This window comes from Centrocercus urophasianus, unplaced genomic scaffold (assembly GCF_019232065.1).
Source record: "Centrocercus urophasianus isolate 14NV4802_14NV808 unplaced genomic scaffold, USGS_Curo_1.0 seq_12, whole genome shotgun sequence".
NCBI classification, from domain to species: domain Eukaryota; kingdom Metazoa; phylum Chordata; class Aves; order Galliformes; family Phasianidae; genus Centrocercus; species Centrocercus urophasianus.
In genome coordinates this window covers 60290154-60314216 of record NW_024884364.1, presented here as the reverse complement: position 1 = coordinate 60314216, position 24063 = coordinate 60290154, and the positions used below count along the sequence as shown (strand labels likewise).

The following is a 24063-nucleotide window of genomic DNA, read 5'->3' as shown; positions in this document are numbered from 1 at the left end:
CTAGTGTGAGAGACTCAGCTATTATTTCCTCACACTTTGATTACCTTTGCTAGAAGCTTAACTTTCTGCTTCCTCTTGCCATAGTTTTGGGTCTCTGCAGGAGCATACAGAGGGCAGCAGGGCTGTTTTCCTCCTTCAGTTAGCCCAACAGCCAGGTTGTACTTTCATTATCATGATCTAAGGAACAAGGTACTAAACATGCCCGCCTTTCCTCTTCATCTGCTCAGGGGAATGGGAATCTGAGACAACACTCCGATTTTTTGTTCTGTATTGGATAACCTTTGGGAAGTCTGTGTACTCATCAATCCTTTCTGATGGCTCAGACATTACACAGAGTGGGCCTTAACAGTGCAGCACTGGGATATTCGTCCTTCCTGTATCTCTGATGGCTGCCACTAGGCCTTATTGAGAGGAGATGTCTCTCACAGTCAGGTTTTTAAGAGGCTCTAATAAAAACAGGCACTTCATGGAGTTTGCTCAGGGAGGCACTAAGAAGTACTTCTCTGACTGATTCCCACAGATTTTAGTGCAATCTAAGTAATAGAACTCATTTCTGAAAATGCCTTCTAGTGGCCCTCTGTATCCTTATGAGCCTCTAGTGCCCTTGAATGCTTGGCCACTGAGCCTCCAGATGAGGCTTGCTGTGCAATCACACTCCTCATGAGGAGGATATCTACCTAGTGATTGCCTGCAGCTTTCTGAGTTAGACCCTGCCAGCCCTCACCGCAGGTACTTAGGCCACTACACAACCACCTCTGACTTCTTCCCTTCCATCTGGCATCCTCCAGATGGACTCGCCATGACCCAAGTCCTCAGCTCAATAGCAACAGCTCTTCTCTGCTCCAGAACAGCTTTGCCTGGCTGCCTGCACAAAGGCGCAAATACCCTGGAATTCTAAATGTTGAGTAGAACTTCCATCTGACTCAATACAGTTTTTAGATACTTAAATAAATAATGGCACTGTTTGGGTCACATCCAAAACGAAGAGACCCACAGCTAGCTGACAAAACTGAAGTTTACAGATGACTGTGCAGCCCAGAGGTCAACATTTCCTGATGAGAATGAATAGTACAACTTTCATGGTTCACAGAAGCTCCTGCAACAAGGCTAAGCTCAGATAAGTCTCATTCCTCCTCCAGCTGGTAAGTGCTATTTACAAGAGCATCAAAACAAATCATGTTTTAATGTATATATAATGATATAGTTCTATTAAATTTTATAGCATATACTCCTGAGTAAATAATACACTACTGAGATGCTGTTGCCTCTTGTGTCAGGTCTGACATATATTTAAAAACAACCAGACAGGCAAAACATTACTGACAAGCCCACAGAGATCAGGAAATTAAAGGTAATAACTGCTCAGCCTGGAAGTTCATTTCACATTCATTCCCTTTCTCTCTTCCTATTCACACCTCTGTGAAAGCAGAAGGATTAGTACTCTGGACTTCCAGCATAAACTATCCTTTTTCTCTCCCTTGTAGATTCACTTCAGATTCCCACTAGTATTTTGAGGCCATGTTTGTTGTTTAATTTGAAAAGATGCAGTGCCTGCAGGGATTAGGGAAGTGTCTTGCAAAAGCACAGGACTCGGTCTTGGAGGGGAACAGAAGCTGTGAAAACAATGATAAAAGTGGGAACAGGGTACAGGAATACTGCAGTTTGCAGCAACCTTTATGGAAAAAAAATTGCTGCTGCTATCATGTGAATGTTCTATCACCAAGAAAATCACCAACCAGAAATCTCTATTTTGACTTCAAAGCAAATCTAGCACTGTCTCACCACAGGGCACTTATCACATTCATTAATTCACAGCGAAATTTCTTTTAATGTCTTGAATGCATATTTACAGCTTACTTAGAATTTCTCTTTAGTATTGCTTTATAATAAGAGAAAAACATTCAAACATTCAACTCACATAGGCTGATGTACTGTCCTCTGGAAATACCACAAAAATAGGCTAATGGTCTTTAAGATTCCTGTGACTCATTTCTCTAATTCTCTTGACTCCATAAAACAATGACTGGGGCAATCACTCTGGGCCTTAATGTTCCCAGAAATAATGTCTAAGCACTTAACGCGTGGTGGTGCCACCAAGTATTGATGGAAAGTGTTACATGTAAGACCAAGTAGCCTCATCAAATGCTAATTACCACAGCAGGAGCTGAAACGGACTTTCCAACTCTGAAGCAAGACTTTTTCTTCCCTAATGGTATGTGTGTAAAAAATAATAATATATCCACGAACAATGGCAGCTGCAGCTGCATAAATAGCTGCATAAATTTCCAGTTTCTTTCTGCAAAAACTGGAGCTAAATTTGTAAAATTCACTATTTATGGAGGGGTTCTTACAGTGTGTATCTATGGCTGCGGATGATGGTCAGGCTGAATATTATACCATCCTGTTGGCCCTGATTATTTTTTGGCTCCTAATACTTAAAAATTCTAGAGCACGTCTTCTGTGAACGGGTCACGGTGTTACGAAGAGAGCTGGAGAAGTCACACAAATGTATTCCTGGAGCTTCCAACACGCTGCAGTCTAAAGACAGTTGTGAATTGGAGAGAAAAACCCAAATATTTTTTGGCACCTTCTTCCAAATATTCCTCTGACATCACCATCCATAAGAGCACTGATTATCTTGGTTTGCAGCTTCTCAGTTCCCCCAGTTGAGGCCTAATTAAGCATTATGTGAATGAGCACCAAGAGAATTATATTTTATTCAGCCTTTTTTTCTCTCAGAGCAACCCTTTCAGCACCAAGCGCTGGTATCTAGCTCTCCTCCCTGGGGCTTTAAATGGTTTTACAGCAAATAGGTTCTCACAATTTTGGGGTCAAACAACGTAAAAATTCAAAGGCAGAAAGACAGGGAAGATTAAAATGAAGGCCTGACCTCTAAAAGATGTTAATTTAATCCCAAGTTCATAATTATCCTCCTGATAATTGAACAAGCTTATCAGGATCCTGTACAATGGCTCCTGTAGTAAGTTCTTCAGAGAGATGGCAGTGGTAAACAAGTAAACAAAAATCCCACACAAACGAGAAGGGAAAATACACTCTGTGGTCACTTCTGCTAAAATGTCATGCAAGTGCACACAGAGTGCGTTGGATGGACAGTGCTTTGTGTTGTAGTGCAAATACCAAGAGAGAGACTTGCTTGCTCCTGAGTCTTCCAAATCGGCAGCTGACTGGCAGGCAGTGTGAAGCTTTGGGATTACCCCTGTGCAAAAATGATTTTAGTGGTAAAGTGTTTTTGGGTTAGTACCCTGAGGAGTAGCTGGAAAGAAAAACAAACTTGTTTTTGTTTTACAGGCAAGAGGATTTCATGCACAGTTGAATAAATGCTCTTCTAAAGCTTAGCCTTCTTTGCTTTGATTCAGTCAAAAATCAGATTTTGTGGTTCCTGAAAAATCTTTCAAAACGTATTCATGATGAGACAAATTACAGGATAAAGAGACCACATTGTCTCACACTGGTAGGGAATTGTGCTTTGACTGGATCTTCAATAGGTTATGTAATCAGCCCATAGATTTAGTCAGCTCACGTGTCTCACTTCCCGTCATTTTGACAAATAATGTAATATATCCTAATACATGGAGTATATTTAAATTAGTATTATTAGCATTTATGTATGCTATTAGTAGCATACTATTAGCAGCTTGCATGTCTGCCTGAACTTCTGCTTAAAAAACTCAGTTCCTTCCAACCTCCAAAGCCCTTCAAGAAGAGCTCTCTATGAAGTTATTTAAAATGGAGATGCAACAAATAGGCAACGTTTGGCTCCAGTTGGGAGCAATTCATCATAGAACTGGGACTATATAAAAACAAGGAAACAATGTAGGTTAGATTTCAGCAAAGTCTTACACTGCTTTCATGACATATGTAGATCTAAATAACAGAAACACAGGTCAGACCAACTAAAATTAGTTCTCTTGTTATTCTGACCAGCGCAGACCCTTGAGATGGCTGCCATTTGTTTCAGCTGTCTAAATGTCATTACTGGATTCCAGTCCATTGTCATCTGCAGCCAACAGCAGAGCAGGTTGGATACAATTTGGACTCCAGACCAAAGCTGAAAAATACAGGACTTTCTCTTCTTTTCTCAGAGCCTGTTAGGCACTTGAAAATGAAAGGTTCATAGTCTCTGGATTTTAAACATAATCTGTATGCTGCTCATGGCCAGCACATTTAGGCTATCAGCCAAGGCTCAACCAGAGTTCTGCTATTACATTTTCTCAGCTAAAATCCAGCGCTTCTAAGTAACTGATAAGGAGTCACACTTCTAAATGATTTATACAGGGAGACACTTCAAGGGAGATTTTTCATTTCAAATGCTGTTGCTGCTTGGGACTGGGAGCGTGCAAGACATTGTTCTCAGCTTTTCCTGAACATGTGGCCTCCGGTTAGAAGCCCATTCTGACACCCACAGATACAAGCGGATTTCCTGTGCATAGTGATGAGTTGTTCGAAGTGCACGAACAAGTTCCTCCTGCCAGGAGCATCCTTTCTTCCCCTCTCAGCTGCTGTCCTGGTGTGCACACAGTCACGCTTCATTATTCATGAGAAGCTTTTTCTGCCGAAAACCAGGGTGTTTGGTATGCTACTGACCTCTGGCCTTTCCAAACAGCAGGGACGAATAATTCATAAGGAGTGCAAATGGAAGCGGGACAAGCCACCTGGGGCCTGGGCACGATTGCTGTCTTGGGGGACATTTCCTGCTCTCCTGGGAGTCTTGGTTACGAGCATCTCCTTGTGCCTGTAACCTAATTCAGCTTCTGCTCCATCACAGGCATCTCACACCTTCAATAAAAACCCACGGTGGGGCATTCTGCACAAGGGACTGATGCTATCACCTTTCAGATGGAGGTTTCATGAGTGACACTTGGCATGCAACAAAAAGCACAGAACAAATTTGGCAGCAAGCAAAATGAAGATCCCAGCATCACCCCTTTGAAAAGAAATGCTTTGTATCTTGACTACTGTGATTTCCCAGTTACTGTTTTGTCCATCTGAAGTAGTCTGAAGTTGATCCTGCTTTAGAGCATTCCTAGGTAGGCAGGCAATGAAGATATCTTTTACACTCTCAAAATGCATCTTGGGTATTGGGAAACAGTTGATTTGATACTGCTTAAAGAACGATGACTATATTATCAAAATCCTGTAGTCTGCAATTATTGAATTAATAATATGCAGAAGTACTACAGAACCTAAGATTTCATACTATGGTCTGCACATCAGCGCTCAAGATGCAGATTTGTGCCCTCCTGGAGAAGCAGGAGGCTTATTATAGCCTAACAACTCATAAAAACAGAAAACATGTCAGCTCTGCATGAAAGTCTGGTTCCAATTCACAAATACTGACAAAAACCACAGAAATATAGTACCATGTATGACATAACTTTTAAGGGGTGCAATATATTGCACATTACTGAAATATCTGAAATGCGCACCTCAGTTTTAATTTCCTGCAGCCTTTAACATCTCTGTTTCCTTGACATTTTGCTGAAAGAAAGCAAGTGCCCCAGATGGAAGTACCTCTGGTCTATAGGGAAATGGACATCATTTTTTGGAAGGCCATTCCACCAGACACTGGCCAGTGGCCCAAGGTAGGGCAGCTGATGCTGTTTAAGAGCTTCTGGGACTGAATTCATAGAATCACAGAATGGTTTCGGTTGGAAGGACCTTACAGACCACTCAGCCCAAACCCCTGCTGTGGGCAGGGCTGCCCCCTACAAACTCAGGCTGCCCAGAGCCCCATCCAACCTGGCCTTGAGTGCCTCCAGGGATGGGGAATTCTGTTTTTTCAAAGGATAGACTATAGGAAAAAATGCATGTCAAAGTTTTTAATAAGGCAGAACCTCCCTTCAAGGTAATCATTGATCCTGGTATGTAGTTACTCTACAAACAAAAACAAAAACAGGAACAGAAATCCTCTTTTTTTTCACGAGGAGATGAATTTAAACAAACATTGGTGAAGTGTCTGAAAATTTCAAGGATATTTAAAGATACAGTAAATCAAATTTTGAAACTAAGGATGAAAAGAAAGGCATAAATTTGCTTGACAGCCAGCACTGAAACTGTAAATTTGTTGTTTCCCCTATTAAAAAATACACTTTGGCCAAATTTGCTGCTGCAGACTATCAGGGGCCTGAGATGGTTATACGGAGAGGACAGTGAGGACAACTTGCAGGACAGACAGGTCTGTCCCCAAGGGAGGAAGGAGAGGGAGCTTCCCATGGCTGAGCTCAGTGCTGTTTGGTGGCAGCAACCCTCCAGCAGAACAGCCAGCCCGTGGGTTGTGAGCATGTCAGATCCCTAATGAGACACACAGGACATCTCACCTTAAATACACCAAGTGTGTTCAAGAACAAACCAATCTGAACACAAGACTCTTGCTGCTCCAAATGCCTCAACTTGGCTGTGCTGGGGTCCACTGTTCGTGCTGTTTTGGCTGGCATTCAGCCACACTTGAATAAAATAAAAACTCTGAGTCTATCTTTTGTCTGAAGCTGCAGCATCGTTGTTTCGGAGTAGTGTCAGGTCTCAGCAGATAGCAGAGAAGGAGCTACATTTCTGATATTTTGATCTAAAATGCAACCCCTCAAATTATGGATTTAATAGATACATAAATATGGATGCCCAATTTTAATGCTCATTTTGTAAGAGGCAGATTCTGAGCTCTCTGCAGACCTCTCTAAGTTGTGTTAGTAGCTCTTGTGATTTTACTGCAAGTCTTGAAGCGGTGAGACATTTATCTGCAGGCTGCTCCTCCAGTCAGGAGAACAGAGTGAGAATGTCAGTTCCACTTTTTTTTTTCCCAATAGATTCCTAGCAAAGTTTTAAAATGTGAATCTTTAAGTCCTTCAAACCACACATCAAACAGTAAGGCCTCCAAAAGCAGACAAACGCATTCACACGTTGTCACGGAGTTGACTAGATCAATCTATGTCTGTGGCAAAGTGGCAAATGCCACTTTTGCAGTGACTGGATATTTGGGACTGCAATAATACATTTTCACAGAGGGAAGGGCAACAAAGCTGGTGAAGGGTCTGGAGCACAAGTCTTATGAGGAACGGCTGAGGGAAGTGGGTTCATTTAATCTGGAGAAGAGGAGGCTCAGGGGAGACCTTATCGCTCTCTACAGCAACCTAAAAGGAGGTTGTGGTGAGGTGGGAACTGGCATCTTCTCTCAGGTAACAGCGACAGGATGAGAGGGAATAGCCTTAAATTGCACCAGGGGAGGTTCAGATTGGATGTTAGGAAACATTTCTTCTCAGAAGGAGAGGTGATGCACTGGCTGGCACAGGCTGCCCAGGAAGGTGGTAGGGACTCTGTCCCTGGAAATATTCAGGTAACATGTGGATGTGGCACTGAGGGATGTGGTTATGAGGGCACGGTGAGGATGCACTGGAGGTTGGACCAGATGACCTTAGAAATCTTTTCCAACCTTAATGATTCTATAAATCTCCTTTCTCCAAGGCTGAAACCAGCAAGCAAGACTCTTCTTCCCTTCTCTGGCTTTTGGCCAAGATCACTTTGGCCAGCAGTGATAGAGGCATGTCTCCAGCTGCCTTGCCTGCCTGCCTGATCTGAGTCCTGAGGCAGAAGAACTGGAGCTACAGCACTCTCCATGTGTCTCCCTGTCCCCACTGGGCTGGCTTCACTGCACTCCAGCCTTAGCTGTGCCTCTCACCATGACACAGATTTCATGCTCTTCCCTCAGTGTGAAGCACCCAGCTAACCTCCCTACAACATGCATTTAAAGCTCCTATGGGGAACACTGACTCCTTCTTGGCCCCAACCACATGCATCCAGACACCGCAACAGTCTGTGAAGTGAGCGGGGCTTTGCACACCAGTTGTTCTGCCAAAGCAGGGGAGGGTAATTAAAGCACTTTCTGCTTTTTGGTCTGATTTTCGTACTGTGCTTAGCCTGAGCCTTCACATGACTCTGGCAAAGTGTGTGCACGCTTTTCTCTTCAACTAGTACAAGAACAGAAAAGCCACAGACTGTCACATCTCTGCAAAGTCCAAATGTGTCACTCTGAGTGCCAAAAACCTGGGTGTCATTTACTTGATGAGCCTGGGACCCTGACTCCCAGCTAGAGTTTGCACCAAGTCACAGATGTCCCAGTACATCTTGGCATACACGCCTCTTCCAGCAGGGGCCGTATCCTCACCTTCACACTCCTCAACAGTGAGGTTTTAGACCATTATTATTCTTCATTTAATTCTACACCTCCAAACTGCAAACTGCCATTTGGATTCCTTTATCAATGTAAGGAGTGGGTGTTTGCACAGAATTTCAGCATATCCCCACAGACTCTGCTCCTACTTTGCCCACCCCTTGGCAGCAGTAGCCCAGAAGTGCTTTGGATCCGCTGGGATTTTTGAGCAGGGAAGAAATGAATAACTACTCATCAGCACGCATGCATATCTGATACTTTGTTGAGCATTTCTGGGCAGTGGCCGCTAACCAGGTACCAGATACTTGCCAAACTACAGTACAACTGTTTGTCTTCCAGTGATATGGAAGGAAATAATCGCTGTAGAAATTTTATTTGTCCCTGATGTGCACCAAGCACATGACGTTCATACAGGTAACATCACCCTAAGTGGGAGAAAGTACAGTCCAGAGCAAGGATAACAGAATCACTCAATATTATTCCTCTCTATAACAGAAAGTGATGGAATATGTACATACTGTAGGAGTGTTTTTTTTTTTTTTTTTTTTTTTTAAATGTAGGTTAATAATTGCATACAGAGGAGGGTGCTGGCAACAGTGCTGGAAGGCATGTCCTAAGTGAGGAGAGGCTGAGGATACTGGGCTGTCTAGGCTGGAGAAGAGGAGACTGAGAGATGGCCTCTGCTTTCTGCAGCTGCCTGAGAAGGTGAAACAGAACAAGGTGCCAAGCTCTGCTCCGGGGAATCAATGGCAGGATGCAAAAGAATGGCACAAAACTGCATCAGAGGAGGATCAGACTCGGCAATGGGAAACATTTATTTACATGAGGGTGGTCAAACACTGAGACAGGCTTCCTAGAGAGGTGGCTGATATCCTGTGCCTGTTCAGGAGGCATTTGGACAATGTCCTCAATAACATGCTTTATTCTATTTTTCTTTGAAAGAAACCTAAAATGATTTGGCCTTACTCTCCAGCTCATCATGCCTGCCCACTCATTAATGCATGGTCAGGAAAAACTGTCAAACAAGAGAGACAGTGCTCTGCAGCAGCTGGCTCCAGTGTGGGTTGTGTCAGAGCAGCCCTCAGCTTCAGCTATGCCCTCCAGGCTGCAGGGCTGGGCAAAGTCCCTTACTTCTTACCTGGGCAGGAGCACTGGAGGACAGGTGTGCTAGGTCCCCAATCCTAGCAGCTGCCCGTGGGTCGCTGGAGCTGATGAGGACGGGAGCGCTGATCTCCATGGAGTGCCGGTTGCTGGCAGACTGGGAGGACTTGTGGGTCATGCTGAGGGCGGTGAAGGAGTGCCGCTTCTTGGCATTCTTCTTGCCCTCCACTGGTCTTGGAGCTGCTGCCGTTGCCCCCGCACTACTTGGTGTGGGGCATGGCCCCAGCCCCACTGCTGCAGCTGGATCTGGTGGTGCCTCACAGCCAGCGGCAGCTGCTGAGCAAGTCTTGTCCATCTCAATGAGCTGCTTGGCAGAGTCGTTGAGCTGAGTGAAGGGAAAGGGGACAGAGAAGAAGGAAGGAAAGGAGGCAGAGGAAGAAAAGGAAAGGAAAAAGGAACAGAAAGGAAAACAAGTGGCAGGAGAAGAAAAGGAGAAGAGGAAAAGGAAGGGGATAGAAAGGAGATGGGAAGGGAGGAGGAGGGGAGAGGGAAGGGAGAGGGAAGGGAGGGAAAAGGGAGGGGAAAGAGAGAGGGAAGGGAAAGGAAGGGAAACGGATAGGGAAAGGGAAGGGGAAGGGAAGGGAAGGGAAGGGAAGGGAAGGGAAGGTGGTAGAAAAAGAAGAAAATAAAAAAGGGGCAGAAAAGGAAAAGAGAAAGGCAAAAAGAATAGGTAGAAAAAGAAAGAAAAGAAAGAAAAAAAAGAGAAAGAATGAGGGACATTAATGACCCATCACAGCTTGCTGCACCTAGGTCACTCTCTGAGTGACCCCAATCCTTTCCCCACAGAATGGATACCACAGGGATGCTGAGCCTGCATGCATTCTGGTCCCAGCAAGAGGATGATGCTGGTCACCAAGGGGGTGGCCAAACCCGAGTAAGTCTCAGGCACTGAGGAACCAGACAACACAAATCAGTGCACAACTTCAAACCCTTCTGATTTCCTTTCCCTGCCTCCAATCTCATGCAGGCTATCCCCAGGCAAAAGCAGTATGAAGGCATCCTTCCCACTGTACCACGTCGGCTGAGCAGAAGCATGGAGGCCCCTGAAAGAATTGTTTGGGACACAGCTTGTATAATCAGTCCACGTGATGGGGTTAGAACTTAGTTTGAAATCCACAGAGAGAGTACATCACCGGGGTGTCCAGACCATTTTTCTGCCCACACCTCTTTGTTCAATTCACACTTTCAGATACCTCATGCCTAAAAATGCCAAAGGCTAATCACCTCCTGTACAGGCAAGCTACTTCTCACATAATGGAATGGTTTTTAGATACACAGTTGGAGTGGGTCCAGAGGAGGCCACAAAGGTGATCAGAGGGTTGGAGCATCCCTCCCATGAAGAAATGCTGAGGAAGTTGGGCTTGTTCATCCTGGAGAAGAGAAGGCTCTGAGAAGACTTCACTGCAGCCTTCCAGTACTTAAAAGGGGCTTATGTAAAAGATGAGATGTGATTTTTTACACAGACAGTGATAGGACTCCCTGTAGTAGGATTGCACAGGAAACCGTCAGGGCAGGCTTTGAATATCTCCACAGAAAGAAATTCCACAGTGCCTCTCGGCAGCCTGCAATGCTGTTACCCTCAAAGGAAAGAATTTTTCCTCACATTCACATGGAACTTCCTGTGTTCCAGTTTGTGCCTGTTATCCCTTGTCCTGTCACTGGGCACCACTGAAAAGAGCCTGGCCTCATCCACTTGATTCCTGTCCTTTATATACTTACAGGCATTGATAAGATTTCCCCTCAGACTTCTCTTCTCCAGACCCAACAGCCCCAGATCTCTCAGCATTTCCTCATAATCATCTTTCTGGCGCTCCACTGTACTATCTCAAGTAGTTCCCCATCTTTCTTGAACTGGGGAGCCCAAAATTGGACACAGTGCTCCAGATGTGGCCTCACCAATGCAGAGTAGAGGGGGAGGATCACCTCCCTCAACCTGCTGGCCACACACTTTCTAATACACCTCAGGTTACCACTGTCTTGGCCACAAAGGCATCTTTAAGGTCCCTTCCAAACCAAGCCATTCTGTGATTCTATGTTTACATGATACATGGATTACACCCTGCAGGCAGCAGCAGCACTATCTGCACAGCACTCATTTCCAATAGATCTTCCTTCGAGGGGTGCTAACAGCTGAGGGAAAATGCCACATTTTGCCAGCAGACCTTTGCATCAAATTGGTATGCAATGCAATATGTTTGCACTTAATGAATGAAAACAACATATGAAAAATGAAGCCACAGCTAACGCATGCATGCTTTTGCGTGCTCTACTATTCTGAGACCCATATGAACCAAAGGTACACGTGGTACTGTTCTGGACCAAAACAAGGCTATTTTTCTTTCTCTAATTACTGTATGAATTATGGCAGCATCCAAAAAACTCAGTCAAGGACAAGGCCTCCTTGGGCTCCCCAAAAAAGGAATACTTGCTACTTGCTGTGAAGCTAATTTAGAAACCTATTACAAGTGAATACAAGAAGGGAAAAGAGAGGGAAGGAAAAGATAACAGTACAAGTGCACAGTTAAACAAATGTGTAACTGAGAGGCTTTTATGGCTCCAAATCACTGCCAGCATGCTGCAAACACAAATGAGAAATAGATATTGCCAGCCTCATGCCAACCCTCTTAAGTCTGAGAGTACTTCTGACTCCATGAGGACTCACTTCCACAAAAAGGCGACAAACGCCAGCACCTAGAGAAATGTCAACCTGCAGGCTCCTTCATTCAGTGACAGCCACCGTCAAGGCAAACAGGAGCCTCCAATTAGCGATGCTCCATGGCTGTCAGAGCCCTGGGAGACCTACTACCATTCAATTAGCAGGCCATTTTCCCAGCTGCACTCTCCAACGTGAGATCATGCTTACAGTCAGCATAGTGTGCTGCACCTGCCAATTTTTGCCTATAACAGCTGATCCCATTTCAGATTCTCCAAGAATGTCCATTATTTCCCACTTCATCATGCTCTAAATTGGTACAACCTAATATTTGCCAGCAGGCTCCAAGTGGCAGGAAATCCAGATGGTTCCCCTCCCTTAAGTAGGTGTAACAGCTCCGCTTACCCAACTGATGGAGATCGTCTAGTTGGATTATTTGAAATATTAAGGAGGAGAAAGACATCAAATTCTCACAATACTTTTCTACAACAGAGGGTGAGGAAATCCTTTGCTAGTCAACTTCAAGTGGGATAGGAATATATTCTATCTCTCTGACATATGAAAGTACGAAGAGTTAAAAAAAAATTAAACAATTAGAATTTCCTGAATTTACAGCAGTGCACCATTCGGACAAAGTGCTCCAGCTCTCAATATCAAAGCCCTGATTTGTCTTTTAAGAATAGATAATAAATCCCAGTGGCTGGAATCCAGCTTAACAATGAGACTGCTTTTTTTAAAACAACAAAACCCATTACTCTTTGTTCACAGTAAAACCTAGCTAAAAAGGTCAATAAGAGACCTGGCATCTAAACAAAGGGTGATAAAAAACAGCCTCATATTGATATAAAGAAAGTCATTTTCACTATTGGTAGAAGATTAAAGGCAAAAAGAAAACCCCTTCTCAAAACAGACAAGCTGATGAACTTTGGGGAATGTCAAAGTCTTCCTGAAATACTGAGAAAAAATTATTGTAGCCTGCCAAGATAACAAATGCTTTATAGCTTTACCACTTTATTTTTGCAGAGAACTCTGTATTTAAACAGCTTTGCCCATGGATGCTGGAAAGAACTTCCCAAATAGGCTATGAGTACCAGAGAAAAGGTTCTGCTTACTACTTTGTAAAAGCAAATGATGCTGTCCCTTCACAAAGAACTTTTAGAAACCCTTCTTTTAATATAAACATGACTGCAAATTTCTTATTTTAAACTCTGACTATGTAAATAAACATGGCTTTCTGGTGTCTGTCATCTGATCTTCAGGCAGATCCAGAGGAGAAGCTTAATGGAAAGTTCTGACCCACAGTCAGTCTCAGGAATTTGACATTTCAGAAGACTGTAGCTCTTATGACAAACCCTAATGCAGGAGTACAGCTTTCTTGCTTGTTTCTAATCTTTCCCCTGAAATTCTGGCCCAGCTAAACCCAAATCGTAAAATGTCCTTGAGGCTGCAGTAATAGGACACCCCAGAAAATACAGGATACAATTCAGTGGGACGGGGCTTGGCTTCAAACACCAAATCAGGCAAATACTTCCAGAAGCCCTGCATTCCCTGGGAAGACTAAACCTTGTGTGAGCAACCCATGTAGCTGCTAAGTGATGCTGTCACATAAAAGGTGCAATGAAACATTGAGGGAGAGCGTTTTGTTTTTCTTCTTCTGGCTTTTAGACAGGATCTTTTAGATTCTCTACTTGAGACTTTACCTTAGGGGCGGCAAAGGTGTCAACATTAAGTTGCCTCACTCAGGACTTCTAGCTGCCAAAATTACTGCTTTAGTAGTCTCGTGGTAAACCTCATTTTTTAGCAGAATACATTATGATGACTTTCTCTCCCTCTCTTTCCACTGCACACAGCTATACACACGTGCACACAATTCTCATCCGCACTGCTTATTCCCAAGCAGGACTGTCTGCCCTGTGTTACCCCAGCATGCTGTGATGAAACTGAATTTTTAATGGGCAACTACTTACACAGCCAACTTGGGAAGATGAGCAAGGGAAAAGCTACCTCTCGGCCAGCGTGCACTTGGTAGGGACCTGATTAATCCTAGCTCTAGTCAGAAAAACAAATTGTTACTGTGGAACTTATTATGGAACCAGATGGGCGCACAGGAGACTAGGACAAATTTCAACAATTAAATTCTGCTGTTCTGGTCTGTAATTGCAGAATTTTGGTCCTTTATTTTTTGGTGTAGCAATACAATCATAGAATCATTGAATTAGAAGGGACCCTTAAAGGCCATCTAGTCTAACCGATCTGCAATGAACAGGGACACTTGCAGCATGATCAGGATACTCACAGCCCATCCAGCCTGATGTTGAGTGTCTCCAGGGATGGAGCAGCCACCACATCTCAGGGCAACCCGTGCCAGTGCCTTGCCATGCTTATTGTAAAAAAGCATTTCTATTATATCCAGTTTTTCTTATACCCACCAGCAAAAAGAAAAGGACAATGCCACCATAATTTCTGTGGGTAATCCATAAGCAAGTGTAATGGCAAAACAGCCACTGCATCTCCTCTAACAAATATCCCAAGGTATTTTCTAATCCATGGCACTGGCAAATGGCTGCAGTGCAGTTGAGACCTTTAGGGGACCTCATGACACACAGTGGCCCCACAGAAGCTCCTGGGTTGGTGCAGTTCCAGATGGCATGGTCTTCTCCAAGAGAGGGAACAGTAGGTATTTGCTGCTGAATGCTCTCAGTTTTCTAGGCACTGAGGAATAGGTAAAGGATTCACTCGCGACTGATACCTGACCTGCCACAGAGAGGGCCCTTCTCTGTTTCTGGTTCAGCAACAGACTTGGGCACATGCTTCAGGCTGGGCACAGACCAAAGTGCTTTGAGTGAGTCTAAAATGTCATTCTTTTCTGAATAAGGAAGGATTGCTTACATTCTCAGAGTTATGCATGTGCTTAAGTATTTTATTAGACTGGCGCCAGCCTGAAGCAGAAAGTGCCATTTATTAGGGCTCACAGGAAAACACTGGTTCATTTGCTCTGTAAGATTTTTTCTGTTTCTTTAGGAAGAATTGGCCAAAGGATGGTGCTCTTCAAACACAGATTTAAGACCAGAAATGCATTACTTCAGGCCCACTTTAAAAGTTTGCAAAACTCCCCAGTTCAGTGCACACCTGATGAAAAGAATTAACTGCTCTGAAAAAAAAAAAATAAGATACCATGCTTAAGGTTTTAGAGAGGAATCGATGAGCAGAGAAGAAAGAAAAATTAAGATTAATAAAAGTTCTTCACAATGCCTTTCTGAAATATTGAAAATACTTCCACCCAGGGACTGCTCATTTTTATAATTTACAGCTCATAAATATTGAGAGGATCACACGCATCTCTATTTCATGCCTTGCAGAAACTTTGGCAACTTCAAGTTCCAGAGCTGATTTTGTGATTAAAATAAAGCAGTCTGAATTTATTACTGTGCGTTCAGTTCAGAGTAGTTACTTTCAGGAAATATTAAGTTCTTATGCCCTCATTAAATTAGTTTTGCTAGTATTAGAATTTATGCTTTGAAACACAGTGAGGTTATTAAATAAGTACAAAGACATAGCTATACAGGAACTCCTATCCCTGCTAGTTTCCTGACAGGACTGTATCTGTGAAAGCATTCTCATTTCCAGAAAGCAGCACTTCAAAAAAGTTAAAGAGTTTTTCTCCTTTTTACCCCTGCTGGCAAATGCAGGCTACAGCCCCTGTTATAGTGTAGCCAAGTAGCAAAAGCACCCTTTGACTCAAATGGGCATTAGAAGAACACTTTGTCTCATGTTTAAATGTTCATTGGGTAAGGTAGCATAGGCAACACACAGCACTTCCAAAGGTTTACTAATGGGATATTAGCAGACTAAGCTGTGCCAAAAGCTCTTCTCTAAGTCACACTGAATGCCATCTATACTTTTCATCTTGTATATGTTTCATAAAATCAACTTTAAAATGTTTAGAGGAAACCTCCCAAGTTCTCCATTGGGCAGACACTGCATGACCCTATCTCAATTACTCACGCACCATCTTCTAATGAAGAATCATTAGTAAGGCACTGTTTAAGAGAAAATATTATAGCTAAAACAAAGCATTGCTGAATGTTTTTGTGTTAATCATTTCTGTAACGATCCAGTATTGCCTTTTCTAATTTATTGCCAGGGAGGAACAAGCAAATGTGGACCAGATTTTCTGCAAATGGTTCAGCCATCACAGAAGACAGATTTCTGAAACCCCACACTGTGACTGAGAGTAGAGTCACTCCATGTGCCCAGAAAATGCAAGAAGAGCAATAAAGGCATTCACTCAAACACATTCATAGGGCACGATAGCTGCAGAAATATTTTGCTAGGACACATCCCAAACTGCAAGTGTCCCTCTGCTCACACCCTGAGGCCTGAGTCCTGCTGCCTCTTCCAACAGCCTGATAAAACATCACATGTTTCAAGGATCATAGGATCACCTAGCAGACAGCCTTCCTAGTCAGGGTCATATATGTACGCATTTGTGTGAAGTCTGGAAAAAACAAGTCAATCATTTCTGCCTACAACATGGTTCCTTGGGAGGCAATGGTACTCAGCAATCTATTTCCCTGTCCTACAAGACCTTTCTCATTTAGCAGCAATGTCACTTTTAACGCACTGAGAGGCCGAAGGAATGTAGCATATTAGAACAGCATGTGCTTGGATGAGCGTGTCATCATGATCTTGCAGAATGAAAATAAATGATGCGTGCAGCAGAAGTAAACACTAAGCCTTGGGTGGTGAACTGGGAATTTTTTTTCTTTCCCCTTTTTCCCAAACAGTTTTAAGATGGAAAATTGTTCACAGTGATAGAGAACAAACACACGGCTCGGTGAATCCCAGAAAAATGCGTAGTCTGCTGCAAAGTCTGCCCAGGAGCAAAGCGCAGCTAATAACCTTAAGGAAACTAATGTCCAAATTGCTGAGAAGAAAGCAGAAAAAAACTAAATGCAGTGGCATTAAAAATAGATGAACTCATCAAAAAGAGGTATGCTTTTTTCATCCCTCCCATTTCTAGCTATCTAGCCTTCAGCTCCAACTATGAGGACTGTTTTGCTCTGATCTGTCATCTCTGAATCTCAGATCTGCTGTGCATCTTCAATGTGCCTAAGGATTTCCTTCTCTTCTCTTCCTGTCTGTCCTCTACGGGCACCATTTTTCATAACAAGATGCTCACGATGGAACCAAAGCTCCTTTGAAATCAAGAAAAGTAACCAAATACAGCTTTACTCAACATCAGAAAGACTGGGAGAATCCAGCCTATTTTTGCTTATAAATTATTCAGAAAGCTATATAATAAGTGCAGTCGTGAATTCATGGGCTTGATCCTAATTCCTTTGAAGTCAGTGGCAAAACTCCAACTGTTTTCAACGGTGGAAGGTCTGGTGCCCATCTGGTACCAATTTCAGCACCAGCAGAGACCCTGTTAGAATCTGGAGACTATGAGGAGTTTGCTGACAAACTGGTTTATAATCAGAAAATGAAATTAATCGGAACTGAAGCACTTCCCTAGAACATTCTAGTTTTGACAAGATGTCCACCACAAAATTGTTTTCTAGATCATGTTTCTCAGCTAAAAAATACAAAAATGACCCAGGCTGCAGTTCAGCTACATGGACTCTGGGCTGCATGTCCCTGAGCACAGGAAGACCTGAGCACTGGAGACCTAAGGTGATGTTACCATTCTCTTGGGAGGAAGATACTGGGTTTCTGACTACACTGAACGTCCCTTGCTCTTGCTCGCTCTAAATGGAAAGCCTTTGTGCATCTGTGAGTACAGGTGTCCATGTACACAGCAACAGAATTTGCTCAGACATATTCCTCTTGCCTCACTGATACCCAGCATCTGTATGAATTCTTTACAGTTGCTGCCAGATACTGTAAGGAGAAAAAACACTCTGAAGCAGCTTTGTGCTGAAATCTAGAAACACCTTCGCTTACAGAATCTGAGACAGCTGGATGTCAAAACCACAGCATGGGCTAGGAAAGATCCTGCAGTTCCTGGAGCAGAGCTGTGTGAATGGCAAGTGATCTCAAGGCAATACCCGCAGAGCCCAGCTGCTTTAAGGAAAGCCAAGCCTCATGTTTTCAGTGTTTTCTGGAAACTTTCTACCTCTTTCCCTCATGTTCCACAAGGCTCCTGGTGCTAATGTTTTCTTGAATGCTCAACAATACCTACAATGTTTTTAACTGACTGAAAATAAACAGGTTAAATACAAGCAGTTAAGGCAAAGGATCTCTTTAGAGTCAATGCACATCAAGCCTGTGAGTCTCAAAGCAAGTAACTTGCAAAATATGGTGTGTGACCTCAAGTAATTATGAATGAATTTGTAAACCAGGCAATACTGTGCTCACATTGCTGCATGGATCTTTCCTACATGCATTGTGGCATGGATCCACTAGACACCACATCATGCCCTTCTGCTGATTCTCTGAGGTTCATTCCTGGAAATATTGTGATTGAAGAAACTGTATTTATAATGTTCAGAGTTGTTGTGAAAGAAGCAGAAATATTATAAAGTCTTTTTTAAAGGAAATAACTTCCAGTGTAATGAGAAAAAGGAAATGGATGAAAAAAACATTGATAGATATAGACGCTGAAGCCCTTTCTGAATTTGATTACAAAAGTGTCCTGGTGGATGCTGAGAAAAAGTCCTTCATGAACTCCACACCATGCAATTTTATCTGCAGAAAGCATGAGGTTGGATAAATCTAAGAAGCCCTTGGAATAACAATATTAGGAATAACAATACAAGCAAAATTTGGGAAAACTAAAGTCATTTTTCAAGTACTGCAAGCCTTTGCCTCTACTGAGGAAGCAGGGAGCCTTTGCTGAGGTGATTTACAACTTCGTGTAAAATAAGAAATCTCATGCAATTGGGGAAAATTAAGTTTTATGTGCTGCAACTGAAGATTACCTGTGGGGAATAGCACACAAATGTGCTTCTGTTTCTATCTCTGATAAAGCAGTGAAATGAAGAATGAAAGCAAAAGGCAAGAAAATATTTTGGTTCAATTCCTTGTAAAAGGAATCGAGGTACATGCGCAACAAGCAGACATCAGCAGTAAAGAGTTGCCATAAACAGTCTTTGCCCTGCGTGTGCTATATATAGGAAAGACATTTTTGATTGCGTACTGCTTTCCAGATATGAGACAGAGAAGGACTTTTGGATGTGAGACAAGCTTTTTGCAATAGAATAACGCCCCATGGGGCTATATAGCTAGATGTTGTGTGCACAGAGCTCCTGCCAGAGTTGGCTACAAAGCAGGGCTGCTGATTGCATTAGGGAGTCACAGCAGCAGCTCTGGGTGATACCCTGGGAGTAGCCAACTTCAAAGGATGCCAGCCACCAGACGTGAAAGCTGCTGCATCACTGGAGAGCTCTGTCCAGTATCTGGGTTTGCTATTTGCCAGGCTAAGTGAAAGTACAGATTTTACGACATGACGTACTGCTGTTCTACCTGGATGTCTGATAAATGAGGGAAAGTTTTGAGGCATTCCTGTGAAATGTGAACTGAACTACACTGTGTTTGTGATGGGCAGCAGCAAACCAGGATGCATTGACTGTCCCGCAACAGGTCTTCTTGCCCTTGCTCATGGTTGGAATAAAGAAAGAGTTGATTCTGAGAGAGGTGTAACTTACCAGCCTGAGTTTGCATCTCACAGTTGTCCTATCCTGTGTCTATTACAATGAAAACTGTTTGAAATTACTTGTGCGTTTAAAGTGCCTCCATCCCACAGAGATGATGCCTGGTACAGCAGCAGATCTCTTTTCCCTCAGCAGGTGCACTACTTTACATCCTTTTTCACTCTATGCAGTGAGCAATTATTTTTAAACAGTTTTCACACAAGGTTGTTTTACCTTGGAGTCCTTTATACTTCTGTCATATTTGGGAAAAGGCGGGTAACAATTTGGGAGGGCACTTGGAAGCAGAAGCTGTGGCACAGCCTGTAATCATGCACATCTCATCATGCAGGAAGCCTGAGCAGTAGCTGACGGCTCTGAAAGCCAGTCTGTGAGATGAAAGTGTGTTTCCTTTGCTACATGGTGATGTAATTGGGTTCACAATCCTCCCCCCTCAACTTCTGGAAGAAAAATCCAACAGGGCTGGACTGTGACAAATTCCCTCAACTCTGCAAACTCTTGACTGAAAACGGCAGCATTCAGCCTCACACACATGGTGCGACTGACTGCCCCTTGACTATAGGAACCATTAGCAGCCTTTTTTGGAGAACTGGAGACATTACAACACCATCGGGTACACATTCGAGATCAGACTTTTGACTGACTTGCCTCTGGCTGCAGTTAAGGAGCATACTGAACGCTCTGCTAGCAAAGTAGAAAACACTGTTCAACCTCCAGCACTTAATTTCTGGTTAAGGGCAGAGGATATATAACCCAGTATTGTTGAGTCATGTAATGAAACAGCTAGCACCTTTCCTCCCATGCACACAGGAAGCTGGATGGACGCTCTGCTGTCTGTCAAGGCCTGCTCTGCTCTGCGTGTCACTTCTCCAGCGCCAAGCACCTCTGAGCAGATCCCCTAGGATGCTTGGGCACATGTGCCACATTACTGCAATAAAGTATGATGATTGCTGACATTAGTCATTTTTATGACATCCATATGCAAATGCTGTTTATGTTTATGTTTATGTTTATGTGTATGTATGCTACAACTGGAAGGAATTTGGACAACCACTGCTCTAGGCCATGTTGCTTCAGTTCTGAGATGGCAAAATTAATGGGCTAACAAAAACCTGCACAGTAGGAAATCCTTCTGAAAGTGCACAACACTGGCTTTTATTTCCCCCCTGTCTGTTGAAATACTCAAGCCCAAATATTTTTCTAACACATTCCTTCCTGAAAACAGATTGCCCTGGGTTGCACCTACATTCTGCAGGCGGAGAAACAAGCTGTCCTGTGGGAACTCAATTTTTGCAAACTTTCCAAACCATGTGATGCATCACACAGAGACATTTGTTAATAATACTTATTAATTTTGCCATTAAATGCTGAAGAACTCCCACCATGGATCACAGCTCCAATGCAAGCAGTGTTACGTAAACAGAGAGCAACACGATAGCGCTTGGCCTAAAGAAAGTATGATTAAAGAGGTGGGCAGGACACAATATATAGATATAAACAAAGTATACAATGATACAATCTTTTCAGGAGGAGGGACAAAGGACAATTGACATGTTAGATCTGTAACCATCATAGTCAAGGACAATTTCACAGAAGAGTCTAAAGAAGCAATGCAGATGCAGCTGTTCAGATGTTTTTGAAGCATTTTTTTTACAACAAAGAACAGAGCCCTACAGAAGAAAACAAGAATTTGAGAAAAATGACCAAGGATTGGCACCACTGACTAATCAAAGGCAGGGACTGCTCTTTCAGTAGTAAATTAAAGACAATAGACAGAGAGATAAGTGAGTAATCAAAGGTTTGCAAGTATGGACAAGCTGTATCTGTTCAACAGGACAGCAAAAGTGATCCATCAGAAGGAAAGAAGTGGCAGAAGATGAGCAATCGGGATGGTCATAAATAAGCCAGGTCTGCATTTGTTATGAATGCAGAAAGGACGCAGCCGTAGTAGATGTAGAGCATCTGCAGATGTAGAGCAGTCAGGCTGGCCAAAGACTAGGTAGAATTGCCAGATACATGGGTGAATGGAGCCAGGTGTGAGGATGCAACTGCCATTGGCGATGGCTTTCTAATTTCTGTAAAAGCATTGATCCCTCTTCAATAAATGACCAAGAAGGAACAGTAACGTGTTTAACTCTGACAGGTTGCTGCATGGGAACCTCAGGTATGTACTGAGCATAAATTGCTCAGTGCAAAAGCAGACAGATTTGCCTCTGGAGTGGTGTGGAGCTGCCATTGTTATGACCTTAAATTATGCTCTTAGGAACAGTCTTGTGCCAAGAGGGACAAAAACTAGAAGCAGTGCTTGAGGCAAAGCATGGGCCCAAGCAGCTGCTGAAGAAAGGCACCAAGCTGCCATACCAAGAGCTCTCAGACCAGGTCATGGCTCAGGGAACTGCTGAGAATGGAGTGACAAGCACTTTATAGCTTTCCTTTCATCCCAATATTTCAAGGGAAAGGAAAAAGCAGGCACCTCTTTCTCTTGGGCAATGGCTCTACTAAAAGAAAAGGATTTAGCTTGGAAGGAGCATTCGTCTCTAAGTACTAGACTGGAGCCATGGCCATAATTTCTGTCCTCAAAGGGAAAGGCACACAGACCTTCCTCCTGGTCTAGAAAAAGAGAGAAAAGGGAGATGAGGAAAACATCACTGTAAATTCCTTACTCTGCTGCTGAAGTAGACAAAAATCAGAAGAAAGGAATCAAGGAGATCCCCAGCAAGAAAATATAATTGAACTTTTCCTACTGCAAAATGAACAGCAGTGAAGACAGGGTTTGAACCAGGAGTTCTTTCCCCATTTTTGCTTTCTTCTCAAGAAACAATAACACAGGACAAAGTTTTCTCTTCCTTCAGTGTTCTCTCCTGAGAAGCAGGGCAAGAGAACATCTCCAGCCTGAGTCCACCACTGCCTGAGTGCTCTAGTGTGCCTCCTGCTTTGTCCCAAGGTTTCTAGAAAAATTCTGTTATGGAAAAATTCTATTAAGGAAACTTCTCTCATGAAATTTCCTGTCAATTTGATTCAATTGTGTCCAAGCAGATCGGAAAACTTCAAAGTCAGATTTAGAGCAGGACACTCCCTCCAGCCTTTCTTAAACCAAAGGTAATACGATTAGCTTTGTTTACAGAATATCTAGTGCTGCTTTGTCATAAAATTGTAGCTTAATAAAATAATCAGATAAATTGAGGGATGACTAGGAGGAAAAAGAGGTTGCTTGTACGAAGACCTGTATTCCTCACCTCACTGTTTTGATGGTTTAGAGCACAATTCAACAGCAGCATCGCCTGAAGAGTATCTGTGGGGTGAGGGCTGGTGCCCTGGTCATGCTTTCCTGAGGCGAATGTCCTCACCTCATGTCCTGCTTTCCCATCTTCACACTTTCTGCCCTGTATCCGCATGAATGCTCAGGTGCCTATGCAGTAAATGGGAGGATGGAATAGATAGGCCTGGAAACTAAAAAAACAATGACAACTTAAATGAGTAGCTTTCAATGGGATGAATTCCCCAGTCCATCTCAGCACACAGCCAGAGATCCAGTAGTCCTGGAACAAGTAAAGCAACAGGAAAGTGTTGTCATGGATGAGGCAAAGGCAGAACAATCAAAAGGCAAAGGCTGATGGCAGCCCTTGTTTTTGTCAGATTAAAACATTGACAGCATCACACCCAAAAATGTTACAGCAGAACTTAAAATAAACAATGACAGACCTATTTTGTAAAGGAAAGAAGTAAGCAAAATCAAAGACTTGCATGCAATTTCTTCTAAAGGATAGGCTACATATAAAGGGATGAGCCTTCAATAAACCTGCATTCTCCAGAAAATGAGGAAAAGATGGACATCCCCAAATTAATTCCAGCTCTCTCCCTCTGTTTGTGATTATTGTTTTTAATTTGCTTGTACATATTCCTCCTCTGGTCTTCTGAACTTAGTATTCTCAATATTCAGTGCTAATACCTAACAAAATGTTAGGGGATTTGAGACTTAACATCTGGTTTTGGCACAGCTAATGGTATTATTCAGGCTAAAAATCAAATTCATATGTTATTTTTGTTGCTTGAAGCAAGCATTCAGCACACATATGCACCCCCATGTCTCTACGCATAGTATGATAGTTGGAGCATTGCAGGAGTTGAAAAAAAAGGGTAAAAAAAGAGGAGTGGAAAAAAGAGATAAAAACACTACATGGCTTCATCATATTAGCAAACTAATATATTAAAACTAATGCTTCCTGAAAGTTTACAGGGTCAAGCTTAATCAAATTTTGTGGCTTGCCAGCATGGGAGAATATTTATGTAAGATGCTCTCTTCAGAAAGCAGAGACAAGAGGTGGCCCTAGATGGCACCTCCCAGACTATCATTTATAGTTTCACTGACACCAGCTGTCCATCCTGCCCCTCTCTGATGGAGGCAATCACACCCA

At 43.0% G+C, this 24063-nt stretch overlaps 1 protein-coding gene across 1 annotated transcript in view; it reads right to left on the bottom strand.

Annotated features, from left to right (window-relative positions):
- SH3RF3 (SH3 domain containing ring finger 3) overlaps nucleotides 1-24063 on the bottom strand; it is a 270256-nt gene that overhangs the window by 46460 nt on the left and 199733 nt on the right. Inside the window, exon 5 of the mRNA XM_042810327.1 lies at nucleotides 9321-9668. Within this exon, the coding sequence (XP_042666261.1) occupies nucleotides 9321-9668 (348 nt within the window). The remainder of the gene's footprint in view (nucleotides 1-9320; nucleotides 9669-24063) is intronic.